The 16,522-nt window shown below is 45.0% G+C and overlaps 1 protein-coding gene across 1 annotated transcript in view; it reads right to left on the minus strand.

Moving 5' to 3' along the window:
• LOC128650466 (non-lysosomal glucosylceramidase) overlaps nt 1–15,571 on the minus strand; it is a 197,318-nt gene extending 181,747 nt beyond the window's left edge. The window contains exons 1-4 of the mRNA XM_053704419.1: nt 15,545–15,571; nt 14,589–14,657; nt 11,639–11,661; nt 10,603–10,817 (exon numbers count right to left, since the gene is read on the minus strand). Coding sequence (XP_053560394.1) covers nt 10,603–10,817; nt 11,639–11,661; nt 14,589–14,657; nt 15,545–15,571 — 334 coding nt within the window. The remainder of the gene's footprint in view (nt 1–10,602; nt 10,818–11,638; nt 11,662–14,588; nt 14,658–15,544) is intronic.
• Between the last annotated feature and the right edge of the window lie 951 nt (nt 15,572–16,522).

The following is a 16,522-nucleotide window of genomic DNA, read 5'->3' on the forward strand; positions in this document are numbered from 1 at the left end:
GTGTGCTGGGACATACAGCAAGTAACTGATACACACGTGTGCTGGGACATACAGCAAGTGACTGATACACACGTGTGCTGGGACATACAGCAAGTGACTGATACACACGTGTGCTGGGACATACAGCAAGTGACTGATACACACGTGTGCTGGGACATACAGCAAGTAACTGATACACACGTGTGCTGGGACATACAGCAAGTAACTAATACACACATGTGCTGGGACATACGGCAAGTGACTGATACACACGTGTGCTGGGACATACAGCAAGTGACTGATACACATGTGTGCTGGGACACAGAGCAAGTGACTGATACACACATGTGCTGGGACATACAGCAAGTGACTGATACACACGTGTGCTGGGACATACAGCAAGTAACTAATACACACATGTGCTGGGACATAGAGCAAGTGACTGATACACACGTGTGCTGGGATATACAGCAAGTGACTGATACACACGTGTGCTGGGACATACAGCAAGGAACTGATACACACGTGTGCTGGGACATACAGCAAGGAACTGATACACAAGTGTGCTGGGACATACAGCAAGTAACTAATACACACATGTGCTGGGACATACAGCAAGTAACTAATACACACGTGTGCTGGGACATACAGCAAGTGACTGATACGCAAGTGTGCTGGGACATACAGCAAGTGACTGATACACAAGTGTGCTGGGACATACAGCAAGTAACTAATACACACGTGTGCTGGGACATACAGCAAGTAACTGATACACACGTGTGCTGGGACATACAGCAAGTGACTGATACACAAGTGTGCTGGGACATACAGCAAGTGACTGATACACACGTGTGCTGGGACATACAGCAAGTGACTGATACACACGTGTGCTGGGACATACAGCAAGTGACTGATACACACATCTGCTGGGACATACAGCAAGTGACTGATACACACGTGTGCTGGGACATACAGCAAGTAACTAATACACACGTGTGCTGGGACATACAGCAAGTGACTAATACACACGTGTGCTGGGACATACAGCAAGTGACTGATACACACGTGTGCTGGGACATACAGCAAGTGACTGATACACACGTGTGCTGGGACATACAGCAAGTAACTGATACACACGTGTGCTGGGACATAGAGCAAGTGACTGATACACACACGTGTGCTGGTACATACAGCAAGTAACTAATACACACATGTGCTGGGACATACAGCAAGTAACTGATACACACGTGTGCTGGGACATAGAGCAAGTGACTGATACACACACGTGTGCTGGGACATACAGCAAGTAACTAATACACACATGTGCTGGGACATACAGCAAGTAACTGATACACACGTGTGCTGGGACATACAGCAAGTGACTGATACACACGTGTGCTGGGACATACAGCAAGTAACTAATACACACGTGTGCTGGGACATAGAGCAAGTGACTGATACACACGTGTGCTGGGACATACAGCAAGTGACTGATACACATGTGTGCTGGGACATACAGCAAGTAACTGATACACACGTGTGCTGGGACATACAGCAAGTAACTAATACACACGTGTGCTGGGACATACAGCAAGTGACTGATACACACGTGTGCTGGGACATACAGCAAGTAACTGATACACACATGTGCTGGGACATACAGCAAGTGACTGATACACACGTGTGCTGGGACATACAGCAAGTAACTGATACACACATGTGCTGGGACATACAGCAAGTGACTGATACACACGTGTGCTGGGACATACAGCAAGTAACTGATACACACATGTGCTGGGACATACAGCAAGTAACTAATGCATACGTGTGCTGGGACATAGAGCAAGTGACTGATACACACGTGTGCTTGGACATACAGCAAGTAACTAATGCACACGTGTGCTGGGACATAGAGCAAGTGACTGATACACACATGTGCTGGGACATACAGCAAGTGACTGATACACACGTGTGCTGGGACATACAGCAAATAACTAATACACGTGTGGTGGGACATACAGCAAAAAACTAATACACACATCTGCTGGGACATACAGCAAGTAACTGATACACACGTGTGCTGGGACATACAGCAAGTGACTGATACACACGTGTGCTGGGACATACAGCAAGTGACTGATACACACGTGTGCTGGGACATACAGCAAGTAACTGATACACACATGTGCTGGGACATACAGCAAGTAACTAATGCATACGTGTGCTGGGACATAGAGCAAGTGACTGATACACACGTGTGCTTGGACATACAGCAAGTAACTAATGCACACGTGTGCTGGGACATAGAGCAAGTGACTGATACACACATGTGCTGGGACATACAGCAAGTGACTGATACACACGTGTGCTGGGACATACAGCAAATAACTAATACACGTGTGGTGGGACATACAGCAAAAAACTAATACACACATGTGCTGGGACATACAGCAAGTGACTGATACACACGTGTGCTGGGACATAAAGCAAGTAACTAATACACACGTGTGCTGGGACATACAGCAAGTGACTGATATACACATGTGCTGGGACATACAGCAAGTAACTGATACACACATGTGCTGGGACATACAGCAAGTGACTGATACACACGTGTGCTGGGACATACAGCAAGTAACTGATACACACATGTGCTGGGACATACAGCAAGTAACTAATGCATACGTGTGCTGGGACATAGAGCAAGTGACTGATACACACGTGTGCTGGGACATACAGCAAGTAACTAATGCACACGTGTGCTGGGACATAGAGCAAGTGACTGATACACACATGTGCTGGGACATACAGCAAGTGACTGATACACACGTGTGCTGGGACATACAGCAAGTGACTAATACACACGTGTGCTGGGACATACAGCAAGTAACTAATGCATACGTGTGCTGGGACATACAGCAAGTGACTGATACACACATGTGCTGGGACATACAGCAAATAACTGATACACACATGTGCTAGGACATAGAGCACGTGACTGATACACACGTGTGCTGGGACATACATCAAGTGACTGATACACACGTGTGCTGGGACATACATCAAGTGACTGATACACACGTGTGCTGAGACATACAGCAAGTAACTGATACACACGTGTGCTGGGACATACAGCAAATAACTGATACACATGTGTGCTGGGGCAAACAGCAAGTAACTAATACACACGTGTGCTGGGACATACAGCAAGTGACTGATACACACGTGTGCTGGGACATACAGCAAGTGACTGATACACACATCTGCTGGGACATAGAGCAAGTGACTGATACACAAGTGTGCTGGGACATACAGCAAGTAACTGATACACACGTGTGCTGGGACATACAGCAAGTAACTAATACACACGTGTGCTGGGACATACAGCAAGTGACTGATACACACGTGTGCTGGGACATACAGCAAGTGACTAATACACACGTGTACTGGGACATACAGCAAGTGACTGATACACACGTGTGCTGGGACATAGAGCAAGTGACTGATACACACGTGTGCTGGGACATACAGCAAGGAACTGATACACACGTGTGCTGGGACATACAGCAAGTGACTGATACACACGTGTGCTGGGACATACAGCAAGTGACTGATACACAAGTGTGCTGGGACATACAGCAAGTAACTAATACACACGTGTGCTGGGACATACAGCAAGTGACTAATACACACGTGTGCTGGGACATACAGCAAGCAACTGATACACACGTGTGCTGGGACATACAGCAAGTGACTGATACACACGTGTGCTGGGACATACAGCAAGTAACTGATACACACGTGTGCTGGGACATAGAGCAAGTGACTGATACACACACGTGTGCTGGTACATACAGCAAGTAACTAATACACACATGTGCTGGGACATACAGCAAGTGACTGATACACACATGTGCTGGGACATACAGCAAGTAACTCATACACACATGTGCTGGGACATACAGCAAGTAACTGATACACACGTGTGCTGGGACATAGAGCAAGTGACTGATACACACACGTGTGCTGGGACATACAGCAAGTAACTAATACACACATGTGCTGGGACATACAGCAAGTAACTGATACACACGTGTGCTGGGACATACAGCAAGTGACTGATACACACGTGTGCTGGGACATACAGCAAGTAACTAATACACACGTGTGCTGGGACATACAGCAAGTAACTGATACACACGTGTGCTGGGACATACAGCAAGTAACTGATACACACGTGTGCTGGGACATACAGCAAGTAACTGATACACACGTGTGCTGGGACATACAGCAAATAACTGATACACACGTGTGCTGGGACATACAGCAAGTGACTGATACACACGTGTGCTGGGACATACAGCAAGTGACTAATACACAAGTGTGCTGGGACATACAGCAAGTGACTGATACACACGTGTGCTGGGACATACAGCAAGTGACTGATACACACGTGTGCTGGGACATACAGCAAGTGACTGATACACACGTGTGCTGGGACATACAGCAAGTGACTGATACACACGTGTGCTGGGACATACAGCAAGTAACTAATACACACGTGTGCTGGGACATACAGCAAGTGACTGATACACACGTGTGCTGGGACATACAGCAAGTGACTAATACACACATGTGCTGGACATACAGCAAGTAACTAATACACACGTGTGCTGGGACATACAGCAAGTAACTAATACACACGTGTGCTGGGACATACAGCAAGTAACTAATACACACATCTGCTGGGACATAAAGCAAGTGACTGATACACACATGTGCTGGGACATACAGCAAGTGACTGATACACACGTGTGCTGGGACATACAGCAAATAACTAATACACGTGTGGTGGGACATACAGCAAAAAACTAATACACACGTGTGCTGGGACATACAGCAAGTGACTGATACACACGTGTGCTGGGACATACAGCAAGTGACTGATACACACGTGTGCTGGGACATAAAGCAAGTAACTAATACACACATGTGCTGGGACATACAGCAAGTGACTGATACACACGTGTGCTGGGACATACAGCAAGTGACTGATACACACATGTGCTGGGACATACAGCAAGTAACTAATGCACACGTGTGCTGGGACATACAGCAAGTGACTGATACACACGTGTGCTGGGACATACAGCAAGTGACTGATACACACGTGTGCTGGGACATACAGCAAGTAACTAATGCACATGTGTGCTGGGACATACAGCAAGTGACTGATACACACGTGTGCTGGGACATACAGCAAGTGACTGATATACACGTGTGCTGGGACATACAGCAACTGATACACACGTGTGCTGGGACATACAGCAAGTGACTGATACACACGTGTGCTGGGACATACAGCAAGTAACTAATACACACGTGTGCTGGGACATACAGCAAGTGACTGATACACACGTGTGCTGGGACATACAGCAAGTGACTGATACACACGTGTGCTGGGACATACAGCAAGTGACTGATACACACGTGTGCTGGGACATACAGCAAGTAACTGATACACACGTGTGCTGGGACATACAGCAAGTGACTGATACACACGTGTGCTGGGACATACAGCAAGTAACTGATACACACGTGTGCTGGGACATACAGCAAGTAACTAATACACACGTGTGCTGGGACATACAGCAAGTGACTGATACACACGTGTGCTGGGACATACAGCAAGTAACTAATACACACATCTGCTGGGACATACAGCAAGTGACTGATACACACGTGTGCTGGGACATACAGCAAGTGACTGATACACACGTGTGCTGGGACATACAGCAAGTAACTAATACACACGTGTGCTGGGACATACAGCAAGTAACTAATACACACGTGTGCTGGGACATACAGCAAGTAACTAATACACACGTGTGCTGGGACATACAGCAAGTAACTAATACACACATCTGCTGGGAAATACAGCAAGTGACTGATACACACGTGTGCTGGGACATACAGCAAGTGACTAATACACACATGTGCTGGACATACAGAAAGTAACTAATACACACGTGTGCTGGGACATACAGCAAGTAACTAATACACACGTGTGCTGGGACATACAGCAAGTAACTAATACACACATCTGCTGGGACATACAGCAAGTGACTGATACACACGTGTGCTGGGACATACAGCAAGTAACTAATACACACATGTGCTGGGACATACAGCAAGTGACTGATACACATGTGTGCTGGGACATAAAGCAAGTGACTGATACACACGTGTGCTGGGACATACAGCAAGTGACTGATACACACGTGTGCTGGGACATACAGCAAGTAACTAATACACACGTGTGCTGGGACATAAAGCAAGTGACTGATACACACGTGTGCTGGGACATACAGCAAGTGACTGATACACACGTGTGCTGGGACATACAGCAAGTAACTAATACACACGTGTGCTGGGACATAAAGCAAGAAACTAATACACACATGTGCTGGGACATACAGCAAGTGACTGATACACACGTGTGCTGGGACATACAGCAAGTGACTGATACACACGTGTGCTGGGACATACAGCAAGTAACTGATACACACGTGTGCTGGGACATACAGCAAGTGACTGATACACACGTGTGCTGGGACATACAGCAAGTGACTGATACACACGTGTGCTGGGACATACAGCAAGTAACTGATACACACGTGTGCTGGGACATAGAGCAAGTGACTGATACACACACGTGTGCTGGTACATACAGCAAGTAACTAATACACACATGTGCTGGGACATACAGCAAGTGACTGATACACACATGTGCTGGGACATACAGCAAGTAACTCATACACACATGTGCTGGGACATACAGCAAGTAACTGATACACACGTGTGCTGGGACATAGAGCAAGTGACTGATACACACACGTGTGCTGGGACATACAGCAAGTAACTAATACACACATGTGCTGGGACATACAGCAAGTAACTGATACACACGTGTGCTGGGACATACAGCAAGTGACTGATACACACGTGTGCTGGGACATACAGCAAGTAACTAATACACACGTGTGCTGGGACATACAGCAAGTAACTGATACACACGTGTGCTGGGACATACAGCAAGTAACTGATACACACGTGTGCTGGGACATACAGCAAGTAACTGATACACACGTGTGCTGGGACATACAGCAAATAACTGATACACACGTGTGCTGGGACATACAGCAAGTGACTGATACACACGTGTGCTGGGACATACAGCAAGTGACTAATACACAAGTGTGCTGGGACATACAGCAAGTGACTGATACACACGTGTGCTGGGACATACAGCAAGTGACTGATACACACGTGTGCTGGGACATACAGCAAGTGACTGATACACACGTGTGCTGGGACATACAGCAAGTGACTGATACACACGTGTGCTGGGACATACAGCAAGTAACTAATACACACGTGTGCTGGGACATAGAGCAAGTGACTGATACACACGTGTGCTGGGACATACAGCAAGTAACTAATACACACGTGTGCTGGGACATACAGCAAGTAACTAATACACACATCTGCTGGGACATACAGCAAGTGACTGATACACACGTGTGCTGGGACATACAGCAAGTGACTAATACACACATGTGCTGGACATACAGCAAGTAACTAATACACACGTGTGCTGGGACATACAGCAAGTAACTAATACACACGTGTGCTGGGACATACAGCAAGTAACTAATACACACATCTGCTGGGACATAAAGCAAGTGACTGATACACACATGTGCTGGGACATACAGCAAGTGACTGATACACACGTGTGCTGGGACATACAGCAAATAACTAATACACGTGTGGTGGGACATACAGCAAAAAACTAATACACACGTGTGCTGGGACATACAGCAAGTGACTGATACACACGTGTGCTGGGACATACAGCAAGTGACTGATACACACGTGTGCTGGGACATAAAGCAAGTAACTAATACACACATGTGCTGGGACATACAGCAAGTGACTGATACACACGTGTGCTGGGACATACAGCAAGTGACTGATACACACATGTGCTGGGACATACAGCAAGTAACTAATGCACACGTGTGCTGGGACATACAGCAAGTGACTGATACACACGTGTGCTGGGACATACAGCAAGTGACTGATACACACGTGTGCTGGGACATACAGCAAGTAACTAATGCACATGTGTGCTGGGACATACAGCAAGTGACTGATACACACGTGTGCTGGGACATACAGCAAGTGACTGATATACACGTGTGCTGGGACATACAGCAACTGATACACACGTGTGCTGGGACATACAGCAAGTGACTGATACACACGTGTGCTGGGACATACAGCAAGTAACTAATACACACGTGTGCTGGGACATACAGCAAGTGACTGATACACACGTGTGCTGGGACATACAGCAAGTGACTGATACACACGTGTGCTGGGACATACAGCAAGTGACTGATACACACGTGTGCTGGGACATACAGCAAGTAACTGATACACACGTGTGCTGGGACATACAGCAAGTGACTGATACACACGTGTGCTGGGACATACAGCAAGTAACTGATACACACGTGTGCTGGGACATACAGCAAGTAACTAATACACACGTGTGCTGGGACATACAGCAAGTGACTGATACACACGTGTGCTGGGACATACAGCAAGTAACTAATACACACATCTGCTGGGACATACAGCAAGTGACTGATACACACGTGTGCTGGGACATACAGCAAGTGACTGATACACACGTGTGCTGGGACATACAGCAAGTAACTAATACACACGTGTGCTGGGACATACAGCAAGTAACTAATACACACGTGTGCTGGGACATACAGCAAGTAACTAATACACACGTGTGCTGGGACATACAGCAAGTAACTAATACACACATCTGCTGGGAAATACAGCAAGTGACTGATACACACGTGTGCTGGGACATACAGCAAGTGACTAATACACACATGTGCTGGACATACAGAAAGTAACTAATACACACGTGTGCTGGGACATACAGCAAGTAACTAATACACACGTGTGCTGGGACATACAGCAAGTAACTAATACACACATCTGCTGGGACATACAGCAAGTGACTGATACACACGTGTGCTGGGACATACAGCAAGTAACTAATACACACATGTGCTGGGACATACAGCAAGTGACTGATACACATGTGTGCTGGGACATAAAGCAAGTGACTGATACACACGTGTGCTGGGACATACAGCAAGTAACTAATACACACGTGTGCTGGGACATACAGCAAGTAACTGATACACACATGTGCTGGGACATACAGCAAGTGACTGATACACACGTGTGCTGGGACATACAGCAAGTAACTAATACACACGTGTGCTGGGACATAAAGCAAGTGACTGATACACACGTGTGCTGGGACATACAGCAAGTGACTGATACACACGTGTGCTGGGACATACAGCAAGTAACTAATACACACGTGTGCTGGGACATAAAGCAAGAAACTAATACACACATGTGCTGGGACATACAGCAAGTGACTGATACACACGTGTGCTGGGACATACAGCAAGTGACTGATACACACATGTGCTGGGACATACAGCAAGTAACTAATGCACACGTGTGCTGGGACATACAGCAAGTGACTGATACACACGTGTGCTGGGACATACAGCAAGTAACTAATGCACATGTGTGCTGGGACATACAGCAAGTGACTGATACACACGTGTTGTGGGACATACAGCAGGTGACTGATACACACGTGTACTGGGACATACAGCAAGTGACTGATACACATGTGTGCTGGGACATACAGCAAGTGACTGATACACACGTGTGCTGGGACATACAGCAAGTGACTGATACACACGTGTGCTGGGACATACAGCAAGTGACTGATACACACGTGTGCTGGGACATACAGCAAGTGACTGATACACACGTGTGCTGGGACATACAGCAAGTGACTGATACACACGTGTGCTGGGACATACAGCAAGTGACTGATACACACGTGTGCTGGGACATACAGCAAGTGACTGATACACATGTGTGCTGGGACATACAGCAAGTGACTGATACACACGTGTGCTGGGACATACAGCAAGTAACTGATATACACACGTGTGCTGGGACATACAGCAAGTGACTAATACACACTGGGGCATACAAGTGATGATATACAAGTGTACTGTGACATACAGGTGACTGATACACACATGTACTGCACATACAACAAGTGATGATACACACGTGTACTGTAACATACAACAAGTCATGATACACACATGTACTGTAACATACAACAAGTGATGATATACACGTGTACTGTAACATACAACAAGTGATGATACACACGTGTACTGTAACATACAACAAGTGATGATACACACATGTACTGTAACATACAACAAGTGATGATACACACGTGTGCTGGGACATGCAGCAAGTAACTAATACACACGTGTACTGTGACATACAGGTGACTGATACACACATGTACTGCACATACAACAAGTGATGATACACACGTGTACTGTAACATACAAAAAGTGATGATACACACGTATGTTTAGATTTAAACAGTACTGTGATAAACTGTGGCACTGGTGTCACCTTCAAGGTAAGCAAATCGCCCATATTCCTGCAGGAGGCTCCTCATGCCTGAAAGCTCTTTAGACCCCAATCTCAGAAGATCGTCATCACCAGATGAGTCAACAGGAACCTCCAGCCAGACTGTCCCACCATCCGCGATGAAATAGAGTTCATTAAACAGAGCAGACTTGTACCAGGCCGGTAGGTCTCTGCGAGAGGAACGAAGAGGGTTAAACCTGATAGGGGATGTTAGTGCCGACAAAGAACCAACAACAGAGGAAATAAAATGTATGCTTACCTGATAAATTATTTTCTTTCCTGGCATGGAGTCCATGAGTCCATTCAATTACTGTTGGGAAATTCACCTCCTGGCCACCAGGAGGAGGCACAGACACCCTAGCCAGAGCTTAAGTATCCTCCCACTACCCATACTCCACCAGTCATTGAGCCGAGGGAATAAAGGAAAGGTAGAACACTAGGGTTTATAGCTGCCTGAAGTCTATATAAAATAAATTCCACCTCAAATAGACTTACAGGGCGGGTTGTGGACTCTCCATGCCAGGAAAGAAAATAATTAATCAGGTAAGCATAAAACTAAATGTATGCTTACCTGATAAATGTATTTCTTTCCGGGCATAGAAAGTCCACGATTCATTCCAATTACTAGTGGGATATTCTCTCTTGGCCAGAAGGAGGCGGCAAAGATCACCCCATCAAAGCTGTTAAGTATCACTTCCCTTACCCATAACCCCCAGTCATTCGGCCGAAGGTATCGGAAAAAGAATTAACACAAGGATATAGAGGTGTCTGAGGATTCTACAGAAAAACTGTTGTCTGAATTTAAACAAGGTTGGGTCGTGGACTCTCTATGCCCGGAAAGAAATACATTTATCAGGTAAGCATACATTTTGTTTTCTTTCCTATGGCATGGAGAGTCCACAATTCATTCCAATTACTAGTGGCAACCAATACCCAAGCTAGAGGACACAGAATGAAAGGGAGGGAGAAACAAGACAGTTAGGCCTAGACCAAAGGCACCACCACTTGAAGAACCTACCTTTCTCCCATATGAAGCCTCAGCTGAGGCAAAAGTATCACATTTGAAAAAAATTCTAATAGAGGCCATGTGGCCGCCTTGCAAATCTGTTCCACAGAGGCTTCATTCTTGAAAGCCCAAGAAGATGAGACTGCTCTAGTGGAATGAGCCGTAATTATCTCAGGAGGCTGCTGTCCAGCTGTCTCATAAGCTAAACGAATAACACCTCTCAACCAGAGAGAAAGAGTAGTAGATGTGGCCATCTGACCCTTACGTTTACCAGAAAAAAACAATGAACAGAGCAGATTTCCAAAAATCTTTAGTTGCTTGAAGGTAAAATTTAAGAGCACGCACAACAGCCAAATTATGTAAAAGACGTTTGGTCTGGGAAGAAGGATTAGGACAAGAAGAGGGAACAACAATTTCCAGATTAATATTGCAATCCGACACTACCTTAGGGAGAAACCCTAGCTTATTACGAAGGACGGCCTTATCAGCATGAAAAATGAGGTAAGGGGAATCAAATTGCAGAGCCGAAAGCTCAGAAACTCTACAAGCAGAAGCAATAGCAATAAGAAACAAAACCTTCCAAGACAACAGTTTAATACCAACAGAATGCATCGGCTCAAAATGGTGTCTGCTGTAAAACTTTAAGAACAAGATTAAGGCTCCAAGGAGGAGCAACCGACTTAAACACAGGCTTAATTCTGACCAAAGCCTGAACAAAAGACTGAACATCTGGCAGAACTGCCAAACGTTTGTGCAGAAGAATGGACAATGCTGAAATCTGACCCTTTATAGTACTAACTAACAAACCTTTCTCCAGACCTTCCTGAAGAAAAGCCAAAATTTCGAGGAACTTAAACTTTGTTCCAAGAGAACCCCTTAGAATCACACTAATAAAAAGGTATTTACGCCATACCCTATGGTAAATCTTACGAGTAACAGGATAACGAGCCTGAAGCATAGTATCTATGACATTCTCAGAAAAACCACATCTAGCCAAAACTAGGCTTTCAATCTCTAAGCAGTTAGTCAGATTTGGATGAAGGAAAGGGCCCTGAATTAGAAGGTACTTCCTCAGAGGAAACTTCCACGGTGGAAGAGATGACATCCTTACCAGATCTGCAAACCAGATCCTGCAAGGCCATGCAGGAGCTATTAGGATCACAGACGTTTTTCTCCTGTTTGACACAAACGATGACACATGGAAGAGCAAATGGAGGAAATAGGTATGCTAGATTGAAGATCCAAGGAACCGCCAGAGCGTCTATCAAAACGGCTTGATGATTCGTTGATGATCCCTTGACCTTGAACCGTACTTTAGAAGTTTGGCGTTATGACGTGATGCCATCAGATCCAACTCCGGAACTCCCACCTGAGGGTTATCATTGTAAAAAACCTCTGGATGGAGAGCCCACTCTCCTGGATGAAAAGTCTGCCTGCTCAAAAAATCTGCTTCCCAGTTGTTTACCTCTGGGATGTAGATGGCAGAGAGATGACAATGTAGAGATTCCACCCACTTAAGAATGCAAGTCACCTTCTTCATTGCTAAGGAACTCCGAGTTTCTCCCTGGTGATTGATGTAGGCCACTGAAGTGATATTGTCTGACTGAAATCTGATAAACCGGAGCAAGGCTAATTGAGGCCAAACTGTCAAAGCATTGAAGATTGCTCTCAACTTCAAAATGTTTATAGGAAGAGCAAACTCTTCCGGAGTCCACAGACCCTGCGCCTTTATTGAGCCCCAAACTGCTCCCCAGCCTAAAAGACTGGCATCCGTGGACACAATCACCCAGGAAGGTCTCTGGAAACACGTGCCCCGAGGCAGATGATCCTGAGACATCCACCACAAGAGAGAGTCTCATGTTAGAGGATCCAGAACTATCCTCTGCAAAAGAATTGAAGGGTCTCCGTTCCATTGTCTGAGCATGCATAGTTGCAAAGGTCTCAGATGGAACCGAACATAAGGAATGATGTCGATAGAAGCTACCATCAGACCAATCACCTTCATGCATTGAGCTACTGATGGATGAATCACAGACTGGAGAAAAAGGCATGAAGTAAGAAGTCTGTCAGAAAAACCTTCATTGACAGAATCTATTATTGATCCCAAGAAACATACCCTTGTATCTGGAAAAAGAGAACTCTTCCCCAGATTCACATTCCACCCGTGGGAACGTAGTAATAGATCTCTATATGTATGAGATTTTGCTAGATGAAAAGATGGCGCCTGAAGAAAGATGTCGTCCAAATAAGGCACCACAGCAATGCCCTGAGACCTGACCACTGCCAAAAGAGCCCCCAGAACCTTTGTGAAAATTCTGGGAGCCGTAGCAAGGCCAAATGGAAGGGCAACAAACTGGAAATGTTTGTTTAGGAAGGCAAACCTCAGATACTGGTAATTATCCCTGTGAATGGGAACATGAAGATAGGCATCCTTCAGATCTATAGTTGTCATGAATTGACCCTCTTGAACCAAAGGATCCTACATCCAGTCGACAGGACAATATTACCCTAAGCAGCAGCTCCAAGAAGCACGCCACTCAGGACGCTGTGAAAACCAAAGTGGAAGAGCGGAGAAACACGTGACCACAACGTCACCGGCTCCAAGCGCGCGAAGCAAGCGCCAAACTTAAAAACAAAAACACTGCCACACAAATTCGAAATAAAAACATACCAAATCAGGGAAAGTAAAATAACCATGAAACATCCAGGTGTAGTCAGCCTCAAAATCTAGTGCTAAAAATTAACCCCTTAAGATTCTCCTGTTCTTGTAGTATTTTTTTTTATTATTTTTTTTTAATTAAAAAATAAAACAAACAAAAAAAAACAACACACTTAGATGCCCTAATACAGCCTAAACTCAAATTCCTATACCCAGGAAATAAAGTGAGACCCATAAAAGAGATTCACAGAGGATTAACCTTTAAAGTGCTGCCCTCAATACCTAGGAGGCAAAAGCACATACCTGTGGATCCGGCTGCATGGCAGGAACAGCTTCTAAGGTGTAACTGAGACACCAACATCTGTCAGGGACCTGTAGAAAAAGAAAAAACAGAGTAACCAACTCTGGTTTTCTATCAATGGGGTAGCATAAGTGTTAGAAATAAAGCAAGGACCACCTCACAGCCTTTTAACTGCTAAAAGCCACCATTACTCCTGTTACAGAAGCATTAGTTATTTTGTTGTGAAGAGCTTATTTCCCAGCAGCAATGCCTGAACCAGCAAGCCAGCGCCTAAGAAGGGCTCCAAGAAAACCGTAACAAGTTTCATTTCATAAAGAGTTAACTCTTTTTTTTCAGCTTTTAGAAACTATTGTCTAATCACCTCTGGAGCCAGACTGCTAATTGATAAGATGAACTTGTAAACTTGTTATCTTAAGTACTGTAATCCTATTGTGGCCTGTCAAAGGACAGTGCTCTCTATCTAAATGTGTGATGGGGGATTTTGTGCTTCCCCCCCTCTCCCCCTGGGAGTGCCCTGTGTGCATGTAACCTTAATAAAAAGCAGGCTGGGCATCCCAGTCCTGAGTTCTTGTTTGACCCTCAATCGCAGCGTTGACTCGTTTTTGTGGGCAGAAGGGTATCCTAGCTGTACTGCAGCTAAGGGAGATTATTCTATATTTGCGAGACTCATATAGAATACTATGGAAAGCAGCTTCTCCCCTCTTTAGCAATAGGGATCCAGGCTACTAAGCGGTCCATCTCTCAGCGAGACTAAGGGTAACCGTAACAACTCCTACCAAGGAAATTGACATGGACACAGCAAAGCCCCAAATCCTTGCTTGCATGGAAAGTACCCATTAAAGGATTAATATCTTCAGACACCTTCTTCACCATCCTCCCGTGATCAAGGAAAAGAGAATGACTGGGGGTTATGGGTAAGAGAAGTAATACTTAACAGCTTAGCTGGGGTGCTCTTTACCGCCTCCAACTGGCCAGGAGAGAACATCCCACTAGTAACTGGAATGAATCGTGGACTCTCTATGCCATAGGAAATAAATTCTGTTTTCTTTCCAATGGCATGGAGAGTCCACAAATCCATTCAATTACTGTTGGGAACCCAATACCCAAACCAGAGAGGACACAGAATGGATAGGGAGGGAGAATAAAAGGTAAACAGACCTAAAATGAAGGCACCACCGCTTGAAGAACCTTTCTCCCAAAGGAGGCCTCAACTGAGGCAAACACATCAAATTTCTAAATTAAGAAAAACATAATTTATGTAAGAACTTACCTGATAAATTAATTTCTTTCATATTGGCAAGAGTCCATGAGCTAGTGACGTATGGGATATACAATCCTACCAGGAGGGCAAAGTTTCCCAAACCTCAAAATGCCTATAAATACACCCCTCACCACGCCCACAATTCAGTTTAACGAATAGCCAAGTAGTGGGGTGAAAAAGAAAGGAGTAAAAAGCATAAAAAAAAAGAATTTATACAAAAATAATAACCACCATAAAGAGGGTGGGTCTCATGGACTCTTGCCAATATGATAGAAATGAATTTATCAGGTAAGTTCTTACATAAATTATGTTTTGTTTCATGTAATTGGCAAGAGTCGACGTATGGGATAGTAATACCCAAGATGTGGAACTCCACAGAAGAGTCACTAGAGAGGGAGGAATAAAAATAATAGCCATTTTCCGCTGAAAAAATTAATCCACAACCCAAAATATAAGTTTATTCTCATAAATAAAAAAAATAAAAAACTTAAACATAAGCAGAGGAATCAAACTGAAACAGCTGCCTAAAGAACGTTTCTACCAAAAACTGCTTCCGAGGAAGCAAATACATCAAAATGGTAGAATTTAGTAAATGTATGCAAAGAAGACCAAGTAGCTGCTTTGCAAATCTGATCAACTGAAGCTTCATTCTTAAAAGCCCACAAAGTGGAGACT

The sequence above is a fragment of the Bombina bombina genome, chromosome 2 (genome assembly GCF_027579735.1).
Source record: "Bombina bombina isolate aBomBom1 chromosome 2, aBomBom1.pri, whole genome shotgun sequence".
In the NCBI taxonomy this organism is placed as follows: domain Eukaryota; kingdom Metazoa; phylum Chordata; class Amphibia; order Anura; family Bombinatoridae; genus Bombina; species Bombina bombina.